Source organism: Tachypleus tridentatus, chromosome 4 (assembly GCF_004210375.1).
Source record: "Tachypleus tridentatus isolate NWPU-2018 chromosome 4, ASM421037v1, whole genome shotgun sequence".
Classification (NCBI taxonomy): domain Eukaryota; kingdom Metazoa; phylum Arthropoda; class Merostomata; order Xiphosura; family Limulidae; genus Tachypleus; species Tachypleus tridentatus.
Window position 1 is genome coordinate 89723577 of NC_134828.1, and position 27311 is coordinate 89750887.

Below are 27311 nucleotides of genomic sequence, written 5' to 3' on the forward strand. Positions count from 1 at the left end.
AAGATACAAATTAATATTGGTTTATTTTTTGAAAAGTGACAAAAATAAAAATAAATCCACACTGAACTTACAGCCTCTATCAAGTGAAACTTCATTCAACCTAAATCTATTCAGGTTGGTTGAATCAAGACCAAGATTTTCTAGAGCCTGCACCATTATTTCTTCTACACTTGTGTCAGCTGTCACAGGAACAGTGACATAAGTTTCTGTTACACTATATGAAACAAGATCATATTTACTAAATTATTGAGCAGTCAAATACAACCTTTTAAAAATATGTAAATATTTAAGAACTATTTCATAAAATCAGGCACTAAATATTATACACTGTACAATTTACTGCTCCACGAATACCTGATGTTAACTATGCTTCTACTACAAAATTTGAGTGTTGTAACCACACTAGCTTTATAAAGTCTCATACCAATAAAATTAAAAAAAGGGGTCTACTTACTACAACAGACAAGATGTAGCTGATTTACTAATTTTTTTTCTAAATGTTTTATGCTGATAAGATTTATAGAAAAATACAATTATTTCAACAGTCTGTTTTCTTGACACTTTCTACACAAAATGAGCTAAAACACCAGGTCAGAGAGATTATGGTTAAAAAAAAGTAACAATCCTGAAATGATTATGCTTATCTAACTAGCAAAATTGACTGCCACTCTTATAATGCACACAATGCTGAAACTGTAAGCATAGTCTGTAGCACTTAGTCTTAAACCCCAAAACTTCAAATCCCCAATCAAAGCAGTAATTGTATTTTGGCCATTTCAACAATTATATGGATGCATATATGTATTATGTATTACAACAGACCACAAATAAATATTCACTACTACACATAATAATTAAACTGTTTTCAGCATAAAGGTGTGAATCCTTTTTAGACCCAGCTAACACCTAATTTCAATTATGAACATCACAAAATTTGAATTATAAACTTTTTTTTTCATGTTCATCTGGTATCTCCTACTTCTTAAAAATTAAATTTATCACCAAAACCACTTTTTCATTCAACTTTTTGTATATTTAACTAATAAAGCTTCTAGGTGATAATTACAAATGAACTGTTTCATTAAACTTAAGTTTGTTGTCAGTTTCTTACGTGAAACACATTAATGTTTACATTACAGTTGTTTCATTTCAAATATGTAATAAATAAATAAATTACAAAAAAAGTACTTTAACAACACCTTGTAATAGCTTGAAATAATTTTGGGTCAAAAACATGTTTCTAAAATATTACAAAATTATAAACTAACCACAATATGTCTATTTCTGGCAGTGGAACAATCTAGAGAACCATATTTATACATGGTGCTAGACATCACTGATTATGGTGCTAGACGATTTAAATTATTAGCCATGAGCAGCAATTACGCTGATTAATCTCTCATGAAACTAATCAATTAATATCACAAAAAACAACAACTAATCAAAATTGGTTTTCCCAGTTATTCCAATGATTGATTAACTCTTTACACAAAGAATCAGTCATCCATTGTTCTTTTAACCACCATATATCCATGAAATTATATATATACTATATCCTTTAATGATATAGTAGTACCTTCATAAACTTTTGCGAGCTTTTAGAAAATACTTCTAATTTTTTGTACACAAAGAATGTATGAAACATTTGGCTGTGAATTTATGAAGGCTATGTAGAGTTGGTCTAAATGCAAGGTAATATTTCATTAGTAAAGAATATACTTTTTAAATCTTACAGTTTTCAACATTCATTTGCATATCTCATAAATGCTCCTAAATATATAGATAATAAGTTACTTCACAAATTTTATAATTTTATGGACTAAATCAAAATTAGGGTTTCTGATTACTTACTTTTTCCAAATATTCCAGCTAAGTAATTCAAATATTGTCATTATATTTGTTTGATATTAAGTACAAAGCTACATAATGGGTGAGTGCCTCATGATCTGAGAATCTTGCATCCGATTTATACTGCCACCAACTTCAATACTGAACTGCTGAGTAGAAAGTGAGTGGCTGGAAGTATCCACCACAAACTTTTTGGATACTTAAGCATTAACTATGTTGTAAATTTCTTTTTTTTTTACATTATATTATATTTATAATTGTGTAACTATATCCTTTAATGTTGTACGAGTGGATGTGGATCTAGGGCAAAAATTCAAGGGGTCTGAAATGCTACCATCCATTTTGCTTTCCAGAAGTTGATAACTTATATCATTTAACATTCTATAAGATGTTGCAGATCTGGGAAAATCAAATTACCCATGCTCCATTTATCTCTCCAGAAATTAACAAAAAAAACTGCCTAACATTCTTATACTACCATATAACATAAAAGAAACAAAACAAAATAATATCAGACATCAGAAATTTTATTTGATGGAGCTGTTGATTACCATAAATTTTTTTTAAAAGTTTTCTGAAAAACACATAAAATTTAAAAAGAAATTTAGTTAAGGCCTTAGTAACTGATTATTTCTAAGATAATACAACAACGTGAACATCAGTTAACCCTAATGATATGGGTAACCAGCCAAAGGCCATGTCATATCACATTCAACTACCATTTTATGAATGCATATCAATACGTTTGGTGTCAAATTGTAAATTACAATTTAAATTTTAGTATGATCCATCAGTTAATTTCTTAATTTAAAGGTAAATATTAAAAAAAGATACCCTAATAAATGCTGCATTGCTTCAAGTTACATGTTTGTGATGTCCAAATATAAAGTCTATAGTTTCTTACTAACTAGGAACTCTTAACTACCAATACTGAAAAACTAGAATATAAAATGAGTACCTCCTATCTTTTCTATTTACTGATACATCCCTACATATAGTAAATCAAACAAAGTAGCTCCTCCCACCTCTTTTCACTTTTGGAAATGTTTACCTACACCTACTTCTCTCTAAGATGTGTTAATAACCAATGAAAAGCTCAGAATGTCTATCAAGTGGTTCTCTGAGTCTTTGCAAAGTATTTACGTGGGAAACCTATCCTTCTCATGGAAGATTTCAAGCAGTAAGACTTTAGTGAGCTCAAAGTTTTATATTTTTTTAGACCCAAATACAGATTAATTATTAAGTTTCATAAATTATAGTGGAATTCTATGGTATTAATGTATATACTAACTTATGACTTGTTATTTTGAAATGTATATATATATATAAAACCTGTAATTTGATAAGGCTTAGCAACTTGTGGAAGTAACAAATGAAAACAAAGTTTGTAACTAAAAAAAATAATCGTTTGCTACACATCGTTATTTACTGCTCTATGTTTTAAAAAAATAAGTTTAATAACTTATTTCTAAATAGTAATAACATATATAATGTATTACAACTAAAAAGTGACTATTTTACAAAACACTAGTCCACTAAAACACAGCCAAGATAAGTCACTTTGTAAAAGCCAGTTTTATATTCTTCAATACTGTTATAAGAGTGCACATGCAATGTATCATTGCAAATTTTGTTATGTTATCTAGAAGTGGCTTAAAGATCAGTATAATAAAATTAATAAATATACATAAATGTATAATGTTATGACACTTAAGCATCTAGACTAAACAGTTTTATTTTTGAGTTACAATCTGTGGGCATTTTAGAATGAAAGTAGCATAATTTATATTTACTTCTTAATCGTTTACAATGGTTATGAGGTTAAGCAAACTGACCCAATCTATACAGAAATACAGCAGTGAGAATAACAAAAAGTTTTTTCTAAAACGATATTTGATAATGATCTTAGGTTATAAATATTTTGAGTTTGAAACCTGAAAATGTTCTGATGCATAGAAGTATTTTAATCTTAAAAGGCATGATAAATACATTACTTATGAAATCTTAAAACACACTAAAAATATCTGATATTTTGTGTATGAAAGCCTTGTACTGTTTCCTAATAATCTCCAATATTTTGTAAAAATATGCATATATTATTTAAAATCATAATATGATTATTCTTATAGATACTTTCTTGGTTATGAGCTGGGTGGATTCCATTCAACCCATAATGGTAAAGTTAAACACTGATATGGTAACATTTTTTTACCTTGGTTCTTCCAGATGTGTTTTCAACAAAGCTATTATTATTTAGGACATCTGCAGCTCTTATATTATAGACTCATTGCAAAAGTTTGAATGTGGTTATCAATAATTATAACTATTTAATATCAATAAAGATGCTTGATTTTAACTTTTATTTTCATATAAATTGTATTAGAAGAAATTAAGATATACGATTTGAAACTGATGGATTATAACCTGATTAAGTTAAAGCATTTACAGAATACATAAACAGTATTTTAACTCTGACTTGCACAGGTTGCTTTAGGGCTACACGGTTAACAAAGATTAACCCCAAAATAATATGGTTATAGTAGACACTACTACTTTTGCATAAAACCTGAAAATTTAATTACAGTATTACAATTTTTAGAATGATAGCTGGTATAATACCCTCAACTAACGTAGAAAAGTTAAAAGGTTATTACTTGTCAGCACAATAATACCATGATATCTGAATCCACATTCAAACTTTGTAAAGTTATAACCATAAAAAAATTTGTTTCCAAAAACTAAACTGTTATGGTGGCTTTAACTTGATTTGTTACAAAATTTGTCTAATCAGCAGTTTGTGACTTCAAACTGACCTTCATAGCTTTCCAACTATAACTTCTAATATGTTTTGAGAATCTTCATGAAATTTTACAAGCTTTCAGTAATTATTAAGTGTAATTTTTAGACAAAAAACAAAAAACAGAATTTTTAATGAAGTATTTTAACTAAAATTTTCTCCATGAATATATGGATTAAAAGTGTTGACTGTTCTGAATACAAAGTGAATTTCATGTTATGATTAAAAATATTCATCTGAAAAATCTCAGATTTCATTTGCATAATCTCTAAATCCTTCTAAATACATTTCAAACTTTTTTTTCTTATCTGTTAGTTTCTCTGCCCTAACTGTATATAGTTTTGGTCAATTTGACAACCTTTGTAAGTGGCAAAAAAACAAACATCTTGACTACACTTTTTGTCTGCTAGAATTACTTCAATTTAGAACATGAAAACACATTTATTTATTCTAAATAACTTTAAACTCATAAAAGTATACATTTGTTTATGCTTAAATTTATTTCCTTTGAACTCTGCTGACTTATAAATGCACCATAACATCTTTGTAAATTGTTTGGCAAACATGTAGCTCACATTATGCCATTGAATTACACAATACATGTGCTACTCATGAATGTACCTTATGAAATTTTTTTTATTGTTATTATTTTTTATTCTTTCCAGTCTAATTTTATATAGCTTAAAGGTTTCTAGTTTGTACATTTTAGTTACTTTTATATTAATATATGGAGAATACACAAGAAAAATAAGAAAAAAATATTTATGTGGGTCTTTTTTTCTTCTTCTGAAGACTGATCAATTGATTATTTAGAATTAAACACAAAACTACACAACTGTGCTTTTCCCTACCATAAGTATCAATACCTGGTTTCTAGCACTGCATCTATAGATATACTGCTGCGCTACTGAAGGGGAGCTTGCTGAAGATTGTTGATGACATTTAACCTTACATTTTAAACTATGGCACTACTGCATCAAATAATTTCTTATGTAATTAAGTAATCACCAAAGAACACAGTTCAATAAACATGTAAAAACCAAAAAATGTTCCATAACTATCCCAATTATTCTATTTTTCTGAATATTCAACAGGAGCCGTTACAAATTCAGTTAAGCTCATAGATGAGTATCTTGTGAGAATAAAGTTTGAGCTGGAAATAAAGTGGACAATTCTCTATATAGAAATCAATATAATAGATCCTTTGACAGATTAAAATCTTCGCTTTCTTTCTATTGGTTATAAATAATAAACTATTAAATGTCAGATAGACTTATTGGCAATTTCTGACAGAGAGGATATGACAGTTGGGCCAATGTCACGTTTCTCATACTTGGGGGAATAGGGATTTAAAAAAAAAATATATTACTTTATAAAACTACGAGACTACAGCTTGTATAATGTTAAAGTCTGAACCATTAGCTTTGTTCTTGTTTTTCCAAATTTAATCATGTACCATGATAAAAAGAAGTTCAATTAAATGTTGAATGTAACTCACTAAAACCTTGTGACATGCAAAGAATTATGCTTAAAATTAATGTATAAAATTAACTTTCACTCTAAGTATATTTCAAAATTTCAGCTAAAAATATTTCTGGATTGAATTTTTATTTTCTCAAACTTATTTGGTGTAATTAATCTTGGAAAAAATTCATATTTTCATTTCTGTACAGCTGCAATGAGTTTTGTCTAGAGACAAAACAACCTAGTTTTCAATTCTCTTCAGAATTTTTTCTGTCCATATCAAAGAAAACCTTATTTTTAGCAACCTATCATCCATTAAGAATAAATTATCCATTATTGATTTCATGTTTACAGGCCTTGGTTGAAACCTTATTATGTTGGATCAAGTAATCTAATCATTTACTAATAATGCAACTTTGAGAACTCTTACAAAGAGACTTTAAATGATTGGATAGAACAAATATTAGGCTACTGTGTAATAGTAAATATACAGTTTTAAGAGTTTTATATAGTTTCTGTATGAATTATTAATTAAACATGATAGATTAATTAGCTACTGATTAATCAATTAGAAAATATCACTAATCAACCAACTCCACATACATACAATAGTAAATATACTAATGATTTAAAGAATTATAAACCTACCCTAAATTACCAGGATAAACCTTTATTGACCCCTTGTCAGGTTCTGGTGGACGATACCTTAAAAAGATAGCTGGCCTTTTACCTTCTCGCCGTGTTAAGCTCTGAACTGGCAGGAAGTCCCCTAGTTCCTTTTCATTAGGATCTAACAAAATAATAATAATAAATTAAAAAAAAAACAATCTTTACAAAATGGGAACACCTCACTCCAAAAACTGTTGAAACAAAAAGTAATATTTCACAAAGCACTATGTCCAAAAATTCACTATAAATATTATAGATCCAAACAAGAAACTTTCAATGATTTTTATTTTTTCTTGCTAACAACTTTAGTCTTTTCAATGCACAAGAACAGTAATTTTTTCCATTCAGCTCTTTTTTTTTTCACATAAATCATTCAAAGAATAGAATGCAAAACTACAAAGGTGAAAAAGTCAGCAACAACCCAGTTTGGACTGATACTAGTACAGACCATCTCAAATTATTAATCTACTCTGCCTAAGTTATCTACAAGAAAGCATTCAGTTTAAACACTCCTTGTAATTTTACTTCAGTTTGTAAAAAGCTTGACCTCATAAAACTTTTGTTATTGACCAATTACTAATAGCTTGCATGAAGTCGTCAGTTATTCATCATGTTTAGTTAAATGTAAACCCTTTCCTTTGTACTAGTTACAGTTAATATCTGTGGATTCTAAGCTGCCTTTTTTACTTAGTTTGATCCTTTATTTTTCTACTGTGATTTGATCCACATCTCAGACTTCCATACAAAGTCCAAAATATCATCTCAAAACCAAGCAAAACAAATGCAAGAGATGTCATTTAAAATTATGCCTCATGTGCCAAACTACCTTGAAATTTTCATAACTCTATCTCAAATCTTTAAATTTGTATGTGAATTTAAAAAGTATAGAAAAGCAAGCAATTTCAAATAGCATTACTAGATGAAAACCAAAAGGTTATACCAGCTTGTACACAGTTTACTAAAAGCACACACATACCAATTCTTTTCCTACCTTCTTACATTAATGTAGGACTTTGTGTAAGTGTATACAGTTTCCATATAACATGTTAGTGAAATAGGGCATTAAGTTACATTTGCTCTAGCCATTTCTTGTCCTGTGTTATTCATCAGGAGTAGCACCTTTTTTGTTTTTCTTTGGTAATGATAGCTGCAGAGTCACCTGCAGTATGTTAAGTTAAACAGTTATCTTAAACTATCTCAACACAAGTTTAGTTGATTTGAGTGACTACACGACATCTCTGTACTCATTCTAAAATCTTTGTACCTTTGATATTACAAACTTTTAATACAGTATAGTAAGTATTCACATATACAAACAAAAACATTTTAGTAAAGTATTTATTGTAACTGCATCATTATGAGTTACGGGCCAAATATCATGTCACATAGCATTTGTCTCCCATTCAAAATTTTAGTGAACTACGATTAATGAACGTATGTCAAAAAGTTTGGTATCAAACTGTTGACCCTAATTCCATTTTTTTATGATCCATTAGTTGACTTTTTAGTTTAAAAGCAGTAAACATTAAAAAAAAACCCTGCTGAATGCTGCATTGGTTTGAGTTACATATTTGTGATGTTCAAGTTCAAAATCTATAGCTTCTTACAAATAAGGAACTATAATTACCAATACTAACAAACTGCGATATACAATAAGAACCTCCTATTTTTTTTATTTACTGAGAAATCCCTACATTTACTGAATAAAACAAAACATCTCCACCCACTTCTTTCCATTTTTGGAAATGCTTACCTACATCTACATCTAAAAACTGAGAATATCCACCATATGGTTCTCTGAGCTTTTGCAAATTATTTACACAGCAAACTCACTCTTTATGTAACAGATTACTAGTGATAAGTTTAGTGAGTTCAAAATTTCATATTTTTAGACCCAAATACAGCACAGTTATTAAACTTGGTAAATTGTAATAGTATTCTGTAATATTGATACAGTAGTTTTTTGGTTATTTCAAAATGTATATGTAAAACCTAAAAAAAATTATATCCTTTCACTCACTCCATGTGTGAAATTTTACAAGGTTTAGCAACATATGACAAGCAGCAAACAAGTTTGAAGTTCGTAACTAGAAGAGATAATTATTTTTTATAATTATTTATTAATTTACATATTAAGAAAAATAACTGGAATAGAAGAACTATTTTAAATATTAATTAATAAGATTTCATTTGTCAATATAAATTATTAGCATAAGCTAATTTTATGCTAGTATAAATTCTTACAGTTCAATTACCTCTTCAAGTCTTCCTCTAAGTTACTTTTATAGCTTCTACCTTTTGTCAGTTATTTGTATATCTTCAAAACGTATAGTTGAATAACTGTAATTTCTCAATGCTGTCAGTTTACAGTCTGTTTTGCTGTTAAAATATGTACTATTAAACCAAAGATATGCATGTACTTAACTTTGGAGAAAAGTAAACTCACCATAAACATCTATCAGATAATAATTGTTAGGATCATCATGAATGTGGAATGCTCTTAGTGCTGCACCCTAAAAAAAAAAAAAGTCAATATGGTAAAGATTTGTTTTCTGAAAGAACAACTATTCTACTGGTAAGTTAAGACCTTCCAGCTTGGCAATTTTTGAAGATATTCAAACAGACTTGACATTCCACTTTTAAAATCATTACTTTCTTCCTTCTAAAGCCACAATTAAATTACATGAGGATTCTGTGATTTCAAAACGTTGTTCAATATAAAACATATAAAAATAAAGAAAACTTATAAAAGTCCCCACCCTAAATACCAAAAAGTAAATTCTAAATTCAGATTATTTCTGCCCATATATATACAGATTTCTTTTCAAATGAACAAAACAAAAACATTATTTGCCACATGTGTTAATATTTCTACATATTCTTACAGTATTTTCTTATCTAGTTATAAAAGCTAAATGGTAATTGGTATGTGAATAAAAACAAAATACAATGTGAAGAATATCACATACAAATTTTGTTTGATCTCAAACATTTTTAAACTTAGTAAAACCTTCCATTTGTATACATACATATCTTCATCACTTAAAGAACTAAAGTTTTAATTATTTCAGCAGAGAATTCAAGGCTTAATCATGTGATCCAAAAGAAGGTAACTGGCTTATTCTTTTGTATGTGGTTCTTCTTCTGCTGGCAAGATTTGCAGTGTTTGCTCTTTATACAAGAACACTTTACTTCAAGGCTATTAGCTCTCAGCTGTAGAGTAGCCATCACGACAATCAACCACAGACTGTAGCACAAATGCTAGTGGCTTTTGTCACATGGAGTACCCACATAGCAATACACACCTGTTTGTGCTGGTTCTTATATTTCATATATAGAAAATTTATTTAAAAGAAACACAAAAAGTTGAAAAATGTTCATTGATTATCATGCTATCTGATAAAATTATCTACACATTCAATATGAAAAAAATCAAGTTTAGTTTTACACTTCTGTGTCAGGAAAAACATTTAAAATTATCAAACTTTTTAAAAATGATGGCATAACGTTACAATGTGTAATACTCTTACTTTCATTAGAGAAAACCTGAAAAACCTTAAAGAACAACCCGTGTATTCAAACATGCAGTTTGTTTCTCTATACCAAACTTTAATTACTGTATAAGTTAAGACATACAATGACTTGTTCCCTCGTTGATTTCTGAGAAATACTGATTGTCCTGTAGGCCGATCTCTTCATAGAGGAATTTCCATCATATACTCTGATTAGTTCTTGAAAAATAAAACAAAAGTACTGGTTGGTCATACATCATTATTTCTTATTTTATAAGAACTGTGTAAAATTAAATAGGAAAATCATACATCATTTAAATGTCAAAATAACAAAAAAGTGATCTTAATACTTGGTTATTATATAATAACAAACAATAATTTACATTTAACCAAATTAGTTTACTCTAGGCAATCTTACCTTCTTCTCGATCTTTTTCCTTTGGAGATGGATAATCATCAAATTCTCTGTTCTTCATATCACCACTAGAAGAGAATTCTTCTGATACACTTCTTGCAGCTAAAGATAATGCAAAATCTTTTGTTATTAGTTAATTGTAAAGTATAACATACTGACTGTGTCTGTATGTTTACACTCTATGAAATGGAAAAAATTGCATTTTACGTCTAAAATTATTTCTTTATTACATGTGCAGATATAATTTAAACACATCTTCACCAAATTACAAATGCTACAGAGAATGCAAAAACCTCCATATAAACAGTATTTGTATCATTTGAAACCACAGCTCTTACTAGACAACTAACTAATGTATTATTGATCCCAAGTAAAGTTTTTTTCATGAACATAGTTTTTCACCTTTTATATTTCAATATTTTGCATTTTATTAAATTGCACTAAATAGTTCTTTAAAAATTATTCTCATCAGGTCTAAAACAAATAGCAGATATCAGATATTCTAGGTGATCATCAACAAAAAAAAATGACATCAAGATTTACATTTAACTCTATCATGTCCAGATGGACATTTTCTTAATTTCAGAAGGAAATATCTTAAAATACAACTGAATCTTCGTTCTTCTGAGTAACATGATCAGGGATTAAAACAGAAGACAAGAAAAAAATCACTGGAAGCCTGGGGTTGTCAACTGTGATGTAATTGTCTATATTTCATTGCATTAACCCTTAAACTGTAGGAATGTTGTACGTAGCAGCATCAATTGATGATGGCAGCCGTTTAAGGGTTAAAGGAAAATTAGTTTTTTATAATTCTATTCCCTTTACTAACTTAAAAAATATACAACTTCAATAAGAAGAGATATAAAAAATAAACAAGAAATACTGAGAAACAATTTAAACGAGTTATACATCTTATGTGCCTTCTAATCACACATATGAAAATATTTTATTTGTAAATGCTACATAATCTATAGAATATTCTTCTGAGGATTCAAACTACTTCATTCAGTTTTTTCCATAATACAATAAAACAAACCACACAATAGGCACAAGAAATCAATGCATGCAGGGTTCATAAAGTTTTTTATAGTTTTGATATTTTTATCCCCTTTAACAACTTAAAAAATACACAACCTCAGTAAGATAAGAAAATAAACAAAAAATACAGAGAAGAAATTTAAATGGCACAAAATCTTACGAGAGAATGTCTCTTTCCTTCTAGTCTGAACTCCCATTATAGTCTCCAGGGGAACATCAGTGCGTGGAATGCTAACGCAGCTTGGTGGGAGCATAATGCTTGCCATGCATCCAAAGTTGCATTCTACCGGAAGGTTCTTATAACAGGTGGCATGTGCCTACACATAAAATGCAACATTTTGAATTCCATAATACAGTATTACATCCCACTAATGACATGTACAGCAAAGAACATTTTATAAACTTTAATGTGAAGCATTTATAGTTCACAGATGCATATCCAACAGCCAACATAGTAGTCTATCAAACTCCAGAGGTGACATAAATGACTACTAAACTGCAGCATGTGACATTACTATAACAAAGAGGTGACAATACAACACTGTATTATACAAGACCCAGCATAGGAACTTTGTATTCAAATAAACGTGTCACGAATTAACACAAAATTATGAAAATAAGGTCATTACTGAATTTGAAAGATACAAGATACATCTAGAAACACTGATGCCTTCCAATTTAACAATTAAATTAATAACAAAAAAAAACAACATATTAGCAATATTATGTGCAACAATGAAGAGAATTAACACATATTAACACTGCTAGACAAAAACAGGAAAATGCTATGCTTTACAATATATTAAATACAGCTTATAACACAAGAAATATTAATAGTTGCCCAACATGCTAAAACTGTCACTATTTACTCAGTAAATTACAAGTAAAAACTGTCGTTAAAAATATGGTTTAGTTCTTGTAGCTTGGAGAGGTTTGTGATATTCCATAAAGTTATTAAATCCATTAGCTGTAACAAACAGCATGCTTAAGTGGACAATAAAACTGAATAAACCTGGTACTCAAAACACACTGAGAAAAATTCTAACTGTAAAATAAATATCTGTGTGTGTGTGTGTGTGTGTATATATATATATTCACACACACCAAATCTTATACAGTAAGTTATTACGAATACTGCTTAAAAAATTAAATGTGAGTTACTTGAAGTTTAATTGTGTGAGGCTTATTTAAAAAAAGGAAATGTTAAAACCGAACATCATTTCTTTCAGTACAGAATCAGTCCCTGGAACCAACCTCATGACCATTTTGTGCTCTCTACGCTTTTCATTCTATCACTTTAAAATTAGTAAGTGTATGTTCACAATATTTGGCAGATTAACAATAAACATTACAAAGCTTTAGCATGTAAAATATTTTTTTATTAAGTCTTAAGGTTTGTTAAACAATGATTTTCTTGTGACTTTTTTATTTTTGCATGATTCCTATATGACATTCAAAGAAATTTTTATTTTAAGACTAAAAATACTTCAGTGCATCAGAAAATTTTCAAACTTCACATGCAAAACACTCACAATGACCAGATAGCTTTTACCAAATGTTTCTTCACAAAAAAAATTTACATTTTAGATTACTTTCACTAACAAATCTCTGTAGGAGTTCAGTCGATTTGACTGATCTTGTACCCACCATATAAAATTAGGAAATGAATATAAATTGTTTATTTTTTCATTCTAGAATGGCTACAGTACAGATTGTTAAACAAAAACAAATGTTTAGACTAAATGAATTAAACCTCATAACATTATAAATGTCTATCATTTTTATTTTATTTACCTTTCAGCCTGGTTAACAATACACAAGTTACAATGATGCAGCAAGTTACTCTATCCAATAACATATAATTGACCTATCTAGCTGTGTTTTAGTGGACTAGTATTTCATGAAATACAGTTACATTTCAGATATAATAAACCATATATGTATATAGATTACTACTATTTACAGACAAGTTTTGAAATTTCTCTCTTCTATTTATGGCCTTTGTACTCAGTTGCTATTTGTTGGACCTTGCTAAGTCTTAAAGTTTGCACATCAACGATGTGAAATTAATTTTCTTTTCCTTGAAGGGGTTCTATATATATATATATATATATATATACACCCACACATATTGTAACAACCAAAATATCATATTTAATAACTAAGCTGCATTTGTATCTAAAGCAATACAATATCTCAAACAGGCTTCATATTTGAATATGGATAGCTAAAAAAGCCACTATAGGAATATTCTGAACTTCTGATTGATTATTCACATCATATATAAGTGTATATAAGAGATCATTTTCAAACATGAATAGATGTAAGTGGGGACCACTATATTTGATTCACTAAATAAAGTAATAGCTCAACCAACATAAAAGATAAAATATTTTTTATTTTATATTCTAGCCTGCCAATATTAGTAATTTGACTTTCTATTTCATACAAAACTACTTTGTATTTTGACATCACAAACATCTTATATGAACCACTGCTGCATTGAATATAACATGTGACACACAAAATTCATGTTTAGGTGGGTTCTTTTACTATTTACTTTTATATAAAGAAACTAAATAATGTATAATAAAAATTTCTGAATCATCATCTACACTGTGATACAAAACTTAAGAAGATAAACTCATAAAATAGAAGTTCAGTAAAACTTTGAATGCAAGTCAACAAACAAGATGACATGGCCATTGAACCATGATTCATCACGATAGGGTTAACCCAGGGGTCTCTGAAACATTTTGGACAAGGGCCAGAGAAGTTGAAGTAAAATTAAGTTAGGACACACACATGAGCAGAATACAACATAAATTTATTTCTCATAAAAGCATATACTGAAAATATTTAAGATGCACATGTGACTTTTGTTTTCATCATTAGTGGGGAGCATGAAACTGATGATTTTCTGACAAAATTACACTTAATTGAGGTTCAAAGAGAGTGCTCCTTATCATCCAAAGTGATTGCAAATGCTAATCATGTAAGGCTGATTTGTACCTAGATTTCATGTACTTCATCTTTGAAAATGTTTTTTCATAGAAACAAGTAGTGCCAAAAACTAAAATGAACCCATGAGAAAAGTTTATTAAATGAACATACTGATCACTTCGAAGGCATTTATAGAACTATTGGTTTACCTTCTTTGTACTTGTCCTTTAACATGTTGGACTGTAGATCAATCACTTCTATTTGAGCTTCAGGTGACAGTTCATCAATAACACAATTAAATGGGTTTTGGATGATCTTTATTTCTGTTGCACTTGCATCAAAATAAAATAAACACTCATTGAGCTGTAGTTTCAGGTCAGAAAGGATATATTGTACAAACCAGCATAGGAATGGGAATCCTGCAAGAGCTTAAACTGTTCACAAATGGAAAATGTGTGAAGCAACTCATCAACTGGGACTCAAAAAGAATTCAATTTTGAGGAAATGCTTTCATTTCAGTGTATGTATCGTAGACAAGCTTAGTTTTGCCTTGTAAACAAAGACTGAATTCATTCAGGTACATGGTCAAGTCTACAAAAAAAGTGAATTTCTAGATCCACTCACTGTTTGTGAGTAACAATTGAGGGGGGTTGTTTTCACTTAAGAAAATTTCAAGCTCTATTCCAAGCTCTAAAAATTGCAACAAAACCCTCCTAGAGTTGAGCCATTGAACTGAAGTGTGGTATGGGAAGTCAAGATACAGTGCTTCTATTTCCACCAAATATTCACGGAATTGATGATGATTAAGTTCGTGAGAGCAAATGAAGTTCACTGTTGAAACTACAGATTCCATGAAACATGACAGATTCAGATACTTTCCACACAATGCCTGCTGATGAATAATGCAGTGAAGAACCATAGGCTTGGAACAACCAGCACTTTCAACAGCTTCGTAAATTTGCCCAACTAAACCTTTTCCTGTACAACACACATTTTTTATCACCATCTGTTGAAAAGCACTTCACCCATTTCCATTCCAGGTTGTACTGAGTTAGTGATTTTCCAACCTCTTTGAAAATGTCCTCACCCATGGTTGTTCTATGCATACTGTGCATAGAAGCTAATTCTTCTGTCACTTCAAAATTAATATTAACTCTGCAAATAAAAAACAGCAACTGTGAATAGTTGGATACAACTGTTTAGTTGTCAAGTGCAACAGAAAAGCACTAACTCTTTGGCCTTGTCCTTCAGGTGAGACACAATATTGCTTCCAATACAACTGTATTTGCCAAAAGGCCCAGTCTTAAATAAGTCTACTTTTTCTGGACACATTTCTTTGGCTGCTTCAATCATACATAATTCAATTAGCTCACCACTGGTAAATGCTTTCTTCTCTTGGCTAGCAGGTGTGTCACTTGGAAAATTGCTCTTTTTGCAGCTTTCTTCCTTGTAAATACAAACTGTTGTGACATTATGTTTCAAGGTTTCGAATTTGTTTGAAAGTAGCTTTCCAGTGAACTGAGAATATATTGATAAGTGCTTGGTTTGGATAATGTCTACAAATGTTGTATTCTTTTAGCACTGTGATGGTCTTGTTGCATATTAAGCACAACACTTTGTTATGTGATTCAATTATGAAGTAGCCCAAACTCCACTATTCTTTAAAAACATTACATTAAGAGTCAACTTTTCTTTTCTTGTCCTGACATAATAACTAGGAATAACTATGAATTCAAACATAAAGTAAACAGCAGCATTCACTGACACACGCTGAGGTACACGAGGCAGGCATAGGAAAAAATATGCTGCTTCAGGGTACTGGGATTGATTAGTGAGGTGATGCAATATAAAGTAATATGACATTTCCCAGCAAATAGAAAAGTGTATCACACCTAGATTGGTTTTTGCTCAACTGTGTTTTATTTTTTGTTTTTACTTTATTAAAAATGAAAACATTATATCATTTTATTACTTTAATGAACTGCTGGGTAAGCTGTATCACAACTAGATTGGCTTTTGCTCAATTATACTTTATTTATTCTTTTATAATACTAAAAAATTATATTTCTTTAATAAACTGTTGGTGGGGCCATAGTTTGGAAACCCCTGGGTTAAACTCCAAAATGTTTTAATGTTTAATATACTTCGTAAGAGTGCAAAAGGTTTCTAAGGGAAGTAAAAATAATATGGTAATTTTTAAGTGGCTTCCTGAAACCAATGATAATAACACAATAGATTTTGAAACTAAATACTGAAGCATAAGAGCATAATAATTTAAAAGTTGCTCTAACAATCAGTGTTCATGTTTCAGTGGAGTGTTGTTTGTCTCCAGCAACCTATGACTTTCTTTGAAAGTCAACCACTGCCACAGGAAAATTATAATATATATGGATATTTTTGTGTATATTACCATATTCATAATCTCACAAATACAACCTTTTGCAATGTGTGATTTACAACCTCAAAAGGTTGTTCTAGAAATAATTGCAAATGACTAACTTTCCATTATGCTGTAGGAATCTAATTACAAAAAATGAATTATGACAAGCAGTAGTACCAATATCATAACGAATATATATTTTTGGAGTAGCATTCTTTCCATTATGGCTTGACAACAATAAAAATTGAAGTTTAAGGCAGTAACAATACCAAATAGAAAGTTTTATTTTTTTAGAAAACATATTTGTTCTATTAACCTATGGTTTCCAATCAAATGACTTAGATGGACCTACCATTATAGAAGTTTTTAAATTTTGTTTACATCCACTAAAATATTTTTGACAAACCATGCCACACATGTAATCTCAATGAGATCAAATATCTTAGCTCTTACAATTCTACTTGAATGAAATATGATTGTTATCTCACCGTTAGACCACACCACTCACACCGAATACCAGACAGACATTCTGCTGACCAGCATGTTTTCTTACAGAAATGGCACTTGGAGTTTCCAGGTAAGTTGCCTTCTCTCCAGTGATGAAACTGGGTTACAGAAGGCTGCCGAAAAATAAGCATACACACAAGAAAAATAGTGAATTATAGCTTTAAAATAAAAACAAGTTTTGTTTAAATACACCTCAATAAATATAAGAAAGTAACATTTTCTAATGATCTATCTAAATTGAGAAATATTAACAAATTAACTGACCGGTGATGAAATCAACAGTTTATAAAACATCTGAAAAATTAAATGATGATATTATTTCATGTATTTCTGCCAACTTTGTTTTGTAGCACTCCCTGAATTATGCATTAAAGTATTTTAAGCCAAGTATTACCAATGTAAAGAGAATAACTGCATATAAAAACAGTTTAAACAATGGTTGAATGATTTTGTTACTATCCTCAAAAGAAAAACAAATCTATAACTTACTTAGGCAATATACTATCAAAACATTACATATTGTTGGTAAAACATTAGCTAATAAAATAACAAGAACATATTAGATATTAACTGAGAAGAAAACAAATGTAGAAGTGCTTTTGTAAGTTAGCATTAAGTTTTTATAGTTTTAAAACAGATACTTACCTTTCATACATGATCAGCTTTTCTTAGAGTCATTTTTGCTTTGTAAACAACCATATGACTCTTCTTTCTGAATGTTCTTAATGCAATGCATTACGTGAATCATCTTACCAAAAGTCCCACACTCTTCCACCTTTCAAGGTATTTACTGCCTAAGTATTAGGGGGACTACAAAAGCTCTAAGTCAGTTTTCTTTGTCTGTAGTCAAGATGCCATAACATATTTCTCTAGGTTACGAGGAGTTGGGTTGGGATGTATTTCAAAGATAAATACCTGCTTGAAATTCATATTAATTCTACAAATATAAAATTAAAATAAGATGGGCTTACCTCTGAAACACTATAACCAGAATACACACAATGAAATGAACAGCAGCAAAAAAAAGTAACTGATGTGTATTTTTTTAACTAAAAATAATCAGATTACCAAATGCTATGCTCTAGAACAGAAAAGTCATTATACTTAGACCATAACAACACTGAGTGATGATATCAAACATTGTCTAAGCAGAATGAAAAAAACAGAGCAATAAGCATTTAGACTGGATTAAACTGAGTGAAGAGTACCAGCCCTATAAGAGACAGAACCAAAACTGCAAACACCAGAAAAGAAAAGAATTATTTTTAGCAGAGTACCACTTCACCCAAGGTACTTTTGATCAAAATATAAAATGAAATTTATCAATAAGGAGACACTTTGATAAAATGTACATCTTTAGATGTTGTCTTGTTGGTTGCTAGAGGTATACAGGGTCAAAATATTATCCTGCACAGCAAAGACTTGGTTTACTACTGAGAACAAATTCTACATATAAAACTGAAGAGACCAGCAAAATCAATGAATTGGTCAATCTGCAACCATATAAGAAAAATCAGAAATAGTTAAATGGTTCTGAAGATGAGTTCACCAATTTAAAGAAAGCACAAATGGAACACCATATTAAAACAAAAGCCATATGGTGTACCCTGTCTTTGTTGGATGTGCAAGACTTCAAACTGAGAACTTTACAAACCTCCAATTTTTTTTGAAATTCCAAACTGGGACACATTTCCAAAGGTAGAAAATGATATCTGCTGAGACAACACGTGCCACTTTATAGCATTCTCTGTTCACTTCTATAGGGCATCACCCTCTCAAGAAACCCCACCACAAAAGGTAGAATAGTGTCTAGGATGTTGATGAATCACAGAAACTACATGATAAATACATTAGAGCTGGCTGATTTTAACAATATAATAAATATAATGAATTATACATGAACAGTTATTGTATCAATTAAAGTAATTAGATATGAAAATTAAATCAGTAACTATTTCTGATCATTACTGTTTTTGATTATTTCAACAACTAATTAATCAAAATTATTACAAAATCAATTATTGTGAAAATATTCAACTAACCAAACACAAGATTTCAAGTTTTTATTCTTTTCAATTATTACAAATACCCAAGTAACTGAAATATTGCTGTTATGTTTCTTTATAAGCACAAGTCTAGATAATTTGAAGTTTTAGCATTAATCCTACTAAGATGGGTCTTGTTATGGTTATGTGTCAAAGGCCATGTCGTACTTTCGTAGACTTTCAAAATTTTATTGAACTACTATTTTTTGAATGTATGCCAATAAGTTTGGTAGTGAACTGCAGACAGATTATAATTTACACTTTGGTATTACATATTAGTGAATTTCTTAATTTAAAAATAAATATTAAAACAACATCATAAATATCAATTTTTTGTGTGTCATGTGGTATGTTGAGTGCAGCATTGATTTATATTGGAGGTTTGTGATGACCAAATACAAAGTTTAAAGTTTCTTATGAATTGGGAACTCAAGTTACCAATATTGACAAATTATAATACAACAGAAGAACCTCCTATCCTTTCTATTTGAAGAGATATTGTTATATTTAGTAAATCAAACATGATGGCCCCACCCACCTTTTTCCAGTTTTGGAAATACTTGTTTACATACACCTACTTCTGTCTATGAAGTGTGAATAAGCAACTGAAAGCTCAGAATGTCCCCCACATGGTTCTTTTCTAAGAATTTACATGGGAAGCTTTTTTTTCATGGTATATTCCAAGTGGTAAGACTTTATTAAGCTCAAAACATCATAACTGTTTTAGACTGAAATACATTTAGTTACAAAGTATGATAAATTATAGTGGAATTCTGTGGTATTTATATTGTAAATTATAATTTTTTGTTATTTTAAAATGTATATATAAAACCTAAAAAACATTTTGTTTTACATTCTTTATGTGTTAAATGTGGTTAGGCTTAGTAACTTTTACACCAAGCAGCAGAGTATAATGTTCATAAACTGAAAGATACAACTGGTTCCTGAACTTCTTTACTTGCTGTTTTTTTATTTTAAAAAACAACTGAAATTTAAAAACTTAGTTGTAAATTGTAAAAATGTGACTATTTTACAAAACACTGGTCTACTAGAACACGTCACTTTGTACAAGTCTGTTTTATACTCTTGGATACAGTTGCATAAGCTTCACATGCACCTGATAATTGAACTTCTACAATATTAGTGAAGTGTGGCTGAAAGACCAAACACAATAAAAATAATTTATGTGTATATATATGTAAAATGTTACTGTTATCCATGAACAGTAATTATAAGTCCAGTAATTAAAACTACACAAAACACACAAAACTACAAGTAACACTGCAACATTTGAAAGCAAATTTTGTAGTTTCGTGTTATAATTTGTAGTAATTCTAGTAAAAAGAACAACAAAAAACCATGATTTATTTCCTACTTTTTATGGTGGTTATGTGGTCAGTCAAATTAACAAAATCTGCATCGAGATACAATAATGAAAATAACAGAAAAAATAAAGTTTAAAAAAAAAAAGATTAATAAATATCTGAAGGATATTAGGAGGTTATATATAGAAATCTAACAATGTTCTGATGCAAGAAACCCAGAGATACAATAGTGAAAATAACAATTAAAATATTAAATTTTTTTTTTCTAATTTGTGAAATTTGACAATGTTTTGATGGATAAAGGTATTTTCAATTTTAAAATTAAAACTACTTTACATCTTGGACAGTTGACAATTGCAAATATAAAATGCACAAACAAATAAGTAATTTAAAAAAAACATTTAACTTCAATTAAAGTATCCGGTACTTTGTGTACAAATTCCTTGTAATGTGGAAAAGTTCATGAAGCTAACATGTACATTTTAATTCCTTTACGGTTAGTTTTAGGAATACAGACCGGGTAAAACTTACACATCCCTATAAGGAGGATTGACTGAAATGTTAACTTCGACTTCAGAATTAAAGAGCAAAACAAATGAAAGGACAAAGTTTAACACATGGTTATAAAAAAAAAACAAAAAAAACACAACAACTCTGGCATAAAGTGAAAAGGCTTATGTAATTCCACTAACATTTGTGCAATGAGTCATGTGGAAGATGGGTGACTGGAGAACTTTGAGTTATATGACACACGTAATGCACTGCATAAGAACATTTGGAACCAACAGTTACATGGTTGCTGCAGAATGAACAATGCAAGAAGGAAAGACCTACAGTACACCATAGGTAAATCTATCTGGTTTGAATTTTACTTACAAGATTTCTACTAGCTGGGTAAGTGGCACATTCTTTACAGTTGGCTACACTGAAATCATGGCACTCCACATGAACACAGTATTCACAAACTAAAAAAAATAAAATACACATATACATATGTGTGTGCATACATCTTATACATACACTTAACAATATCAGTAAAAGAGCACCATAATGTACACATATACCACACAACTTCTCCTCCACTCCTTATAACTAAAAAGGAAACAGAATTTAAACATTTTTATTATTTTTCAAATACTCTGCAACACAGTAAGAAAATGAAAAAAATATTTTCAAATAATATGCTGTCATTGCATTTCACTTACTTGTGATAAAATACAAAACTTTTTTTTTTGTATATGGAAAAAAAAATCTAGGTAGGTGAAGATTGGCTTTATCTGGAAATCCTAAATACTGAGTATTAAACAGCAGGGACTTGATGTGAGGAGCAGCCTACTATATTGTTTTCAGTGTACTGAATGATCAGTCATCAATAAATGGTATGTAACACCTCTAACATTCTCTTGGGAAGCACTTGGTTCATTCACTTTCTACTGACCATCAACATTCATCTTTATCAAGTTCAATCAAAGAGTAAATTCACAATGATCCAAATCAACTTTATCTGAACACTTGACAGGAAGCCACAGGCAATTTCCAAGAGCTTTCACAACTTTGTCTACCTATTTTACAGTTTATCTTCATTGTCACAGGTATAGGTTCAGGATCACATCTACATCAGGTACATGTGTAACAAACAAAGCACATTTAGACCTTGCACTTACAAGTGAGCGTTGAAAAGACAAATATCTCATCTACAAATCAGCAAATTTTGTGCAAGTAACAAGCAGTAAAAGAGTATAAGTTTGACAGTATGAATTCTTATTAGAGGTTATATGATGGCCACAGCATGGTTTGTTGTAAAACTTTTCCTTACAGCAACTCCAACAAAATATTTACATCATCCTCATCTTGAAACAGTTTATAGAATCTTGAGCATCACTGGATTCAACATGAGGCCTATTCTTGTATAATTTCAGCAGGATCAATTCCCTACTAAAGGTAGGTGGGTCAAGACTCACCTATCAATGTTGCTCTACTAGACTAAGAGATTCAAGTATTAAAAACTTTATAATAGGCACATTTTTATATATATTATTAATAAGTCAATAATATTTTATTTAGATATTAACAAAAGTAAATTTTCAAGAAAAAGATTCCAAAAATAAGGTTTTGTTCCATTAAACACTCAAAATAAATTCATAATTAGATGCAACAAGTCAATATAACACTAACACAAAATCAAAATTGAAGTAAATACTCCAGCTTAACTTTACAACTTAATTCTAGAAAACGTTTTTAAAAGCTTCAATGGACAACACATTCATAATTACTTCTTCAATTTCCTCTACCAGAAATTTGTGTGTTAAAAATAGGGATAAATTATTTCTCTATTTAAAATTTTTTTAAAGAAATTACTGAAAATGATGTTCTACCCAGCAACAAAATCCACTACAATCAGTCCAGGTAACATGTAAAGTTTCATTTTTTTAAGCCTTGTAATTTTTTTATCTAAATCACAACATAAGTACTGTAATTCTCACATGAAGGCCATGACTAATGAGTTCATGAGTTATTACAACAGCATTATGGTTCACAATGCAAGATTATAATGTTTAATTTGTTTATTTACAACATACCTTCACATCTTACAGCACAGTTGTCTTCTATCCTCTTCCTACATACATTGCAAAACCTTCTCTTTAGATGGCCAGGCTCTGTCCAACAATGTGGAACAGGGTTCTAACAAGTGAACAGTTTTATTAAAATTTTGCATAATATACAACAAAACTACCAGTAAAAAATGTAAGCTACTAAATTAAAAAATACATAATTTAAATGTAGACTGAATTTTAAAAAAATCTTTACACCACTTTATGAAAATGTCAACTTTCTGACACATTATTCCATGGAAATAATTTGCAATTTTGTTCATTCCAAAATTATATTTATTAATATTCAGTAGGATATCACCACCAAATACTGCTAAGAATAACATCAATGATCTATTTTGTACCAATAAATTATTTATTAATGACATTTGCTTTACATAACATCCCAAAGCATATGCATATTTATATTTGTTTTTGATGCTGAATGCTTTTCAATTGCATTCAAATGTAATTGAGGTTAACAGGAAGTTTAACAATCACATGGCAATTTTAGATAACTGCTTAATCCCACATTCAACCATGTTAAAAGTACAGTATATTACATGTAGCCTACTTCTACAGAACTTCCTTATTATATAATTTACATCCAGCTCCGTATTCAAACAAATCACACAAAGACTGAATCTATAACAGAATATACTCAGCTGTCTTCATAATCATGTTCATGGCTTCACTTTGTTCTCCTACTTTATATTTCTGTATTTTGTATCTAGCAAGTGGGTTATTAATTGGACAAAATGAAAAGCAAACAAATTTCTAGCAGTTGGAAAATATTATCATCAAGCACTGTTCTTCAGTTGTTGAGAAGAGTTTTGCAAAATGCTTCCTACTGATTCCTTTTCTTCTGAATGAAAGATAACCTCAGAATTGGTTTGTCGCCTTGGACCTTTTCAATAACATACAAACTGACTGTAACTTGCCCAGTACTCAACTCATTTGCATTTAGTAATGTAGACTTGGTGTCATGGAAGTTCAAAAATATCTTGGGATCTCTTTATGTGGAATTTTTAATTTTCTGTTAAATGTCTCTTCATTTAACTGGTATTATTAGCACTTGTTTGATTACTGAAATAACAAACAATTGATGACTAAATAATTAATAGATTCACACACTGACTATCAATTTTAATTCTCAATCAACCACCCATTTTTCAGTATTATTCTTATAAGTTCTTATAATGGTAAAGGAACTACCTACTTGCCCACAACACCATTTTGCTGAATAGTCAATTCACAGTTAACACACTCATCCACTTGTAATTTAATCTAGTCTTCCAAAACGAGCAAGAAATATAATAAATGACCTTAAAATACCTGAATTATAGAACAATGACAAAATTTCCAAATTTATGATGATTTTAATAATACACACACACACAATTTCTAGACACCCTTATGTAAAATCAAAGCACTATATCTAAATAAAAGCAAGAAAGCAAATAAGACATTTTTCTAAAGAAAAGCATTTATTCAAATATAACTACCAAGAAGCCTATGGAAGCAATGACAAACATTTGACATTTTGACACCACTAACAATACAGTAACAAAAAAGGAAATTCTAACATGTATGAAATTGCAAAATAAATATACTTACATTACACAGTAAATTAGTTTTGTTTGTTTGTCAATAGAGGTATCCACATTTTTATAATTTCAGTTTCTCCCATTCAAGTACAGAGATGTTGTACAAGCTTGTTGGAAAGGCATCCTTTACTCTTTTACATTTTTCATTCTGGGACTTAATCATTATACAATTCAATTCACACACAATTTTGTGATATTTGTATGTGGGTTTGATCTGGTAGGTTTTCTGTCAAAGGTTGAAACTGGATTTAAAGAAAGTACAAAAACTGAATTTTGAATACTTTTGAGGCTGTAAATTGATGTTAGGAGCATACAGATAAATAGAAGTAAAATGGGTTAGAATTTCCAAGTTCTGGAAAATTTTTGAAATTTGTAGACAATCGCCAATAAATGTGGTATGATCGCTACTTTATTCAATAACAACAAATATTTTTACATGCCAATTTTAACTGTGAAGCTATTCTTCAGCACAAAAGGTTACTGTATGGGATTGAACAAAATGTCTTTATATCCTTCAAGATAAAGGTGTCACGGCATAACAAATCAAGATTTCAGTGTTTTTTAGTGAGTGGCATTTTCTTTCAGATTTTTCTAGAATATATATATAACAGTTGAAATCACAATGCAACACTTGTACTTGTGTACATTACTAAAACACAAGCCATACTGACACAGGTAGAGAGTCATGAGACAGATACTGACAAGGACAATTAAGATGGGGATAAAAGACTGAAGAAAGGGAGAAAACAATCAGACCAATCCTTAGATAGGCAAAGGAAGGAAATCCTAGCAGTTGAGTTACAGCTATAGTGTAATAAGATGCAAGTTTATTTTGAAACATTTTTATAAAATGACATAAAGTACAAAGTTTTAGAAAAAAAAATGAATGTGTAATATTTTGTAACTTTTTAACTCTTTAACCAAGGGTATCCTTTACCATGCACGACAGGAAATTTTAGTGGCTTACATTCAAAACTTTACTGAACTTCTTTTTATATATGTTACACCAATTAGTATAGCAAAAATACATGGTTGATAATCTACATTTTAAAAAATCTTGAACTTCCCCTAGTGTGATATTTTCCCTGGGAAACTTATTTCCTTTATTTTATCCATCTCCCCTTGAAAACGTACAAAATTAAACATAAATTGCTACAGAATCATCTTTGCTCAGACAAACCATAACTGTTATAGCCTTCAATTCTATTTGGTTACAGAGCTACTGAATAAAAAACTCACACACCTCCTGCCACATCCTGTCTTTTAGGATGTTAGTAGTTCTCTCTTATGTTTAATTATACATTACCTACAACTAGAGAAGGTCAAAGTGACCATCTACCAAAAAAACATTGTGTTCTGAGAAGATAAGGGTCAACTTCACTCAGAGTACAAACAATATTCCTGGAAAAACTTAACTATCTTGGAAAAAATTGTAATGGCTCATGTTGCATAGTTAGAAAATCAGAAAAATGTTAAGTGAGGAGAAATTGTCTACTCTTTCCATGTTATTTGGTGCATTATTTAATTACACAAAAATTATTTAATGTATTGCTACCATTAGTATAAAGAAAAGACTAAGTACTTTGTTTTTCATGTTTATTCCTTCTTTACTATTATAAAAAGTAATCAAAATGTAAAAATAGGGATCTTTTCAGGTTAGTTAACATTAGACTACGTAAATTAAATAATAATGTTCCACACATGCATGAGAGCAACACATAGGTATTTCATTGGCATAATGTGAGCTGCATGTACCCAGAGTAATTTTCAGCTGATAATGATGCTGATAGTAATTAGTCATAGTTCAAAGGGAAATAAAACAATAAGTATAAATACAAGATTGGTCAATTTGAATGACCTTGTATAGAATTAGGGTAGTTTTACTGGGAAAAAAAAAAGTTTGAAATGTATGCAGCAGGCTTTGGAGATTACCTAAAGGAAATATCAGACTTTTGATATGAATAAAAGTATTTTTAATCTTAACATGAAAATTACTTTGCACAGTCTATTCAAAGCAAATACTCAATATTCTGGACAAATCTTTTTGTTCATTAAAAATACTTCACTATAAAAAAAATATGATTTTTTGTATGTGAAAAACTTATAATGTTAACTGAAAGGCTGACAAATTTTGTAAAGATATACACACTATATTAAAAGTTAGAAA

At 29.7% G+C, this 27311-nt stretch overlaps 1 protein-coding gene across 4 annotated transcripts in view; it reads right to left on the minus strand.

The window, feature by feature from the left end:
- The window catches only part of LOC143249662 (diacylglycerol kinase theta-like), an 89988-nt gene that overhangs the window by 49681 nt on the left and 12996 nt on the right, over positions 1-27311 (minus strand). For all 4 annotated transcript variants that reach the window (XR_013027890.1, XR_013027891.1, XM_076499936.1 and 1 more), the window contains exons 3-11: positions 23526-23628; positions 21823-21911; positions 17558-17689; positions 11907-12063; positions 10709-10807; positions 10415-10509; positions 9225-9291; positions 6758-6899; positions 72-214 (exon numbers count right to left, since the gene is read on the minus strand). Coding sequence is in view for 2 of the 4 variants with exons in the window: in XM_076499936.1 (XP_076356051.1) it covers positions 72-214; positions 6758-6899; positions 9225-9291; positions 10415-10509; positions 10709-10807; positions 11907-12063; positions 17558-17689; positions 21823-21911; positions 23526-23628 (1027 nt within the window). In the remaining 2 variants the exon portion in view is untranslated. The remainder of the gene's footprint in view (positions 1-71; positions 215-6757; positions 6900-9224; positions 9292-10414; positions 10510-10708; positions 10808-11906; positions 12064-17557; positions 17690-21822; positions 21912-23525; positions 23629-27311) is intronic.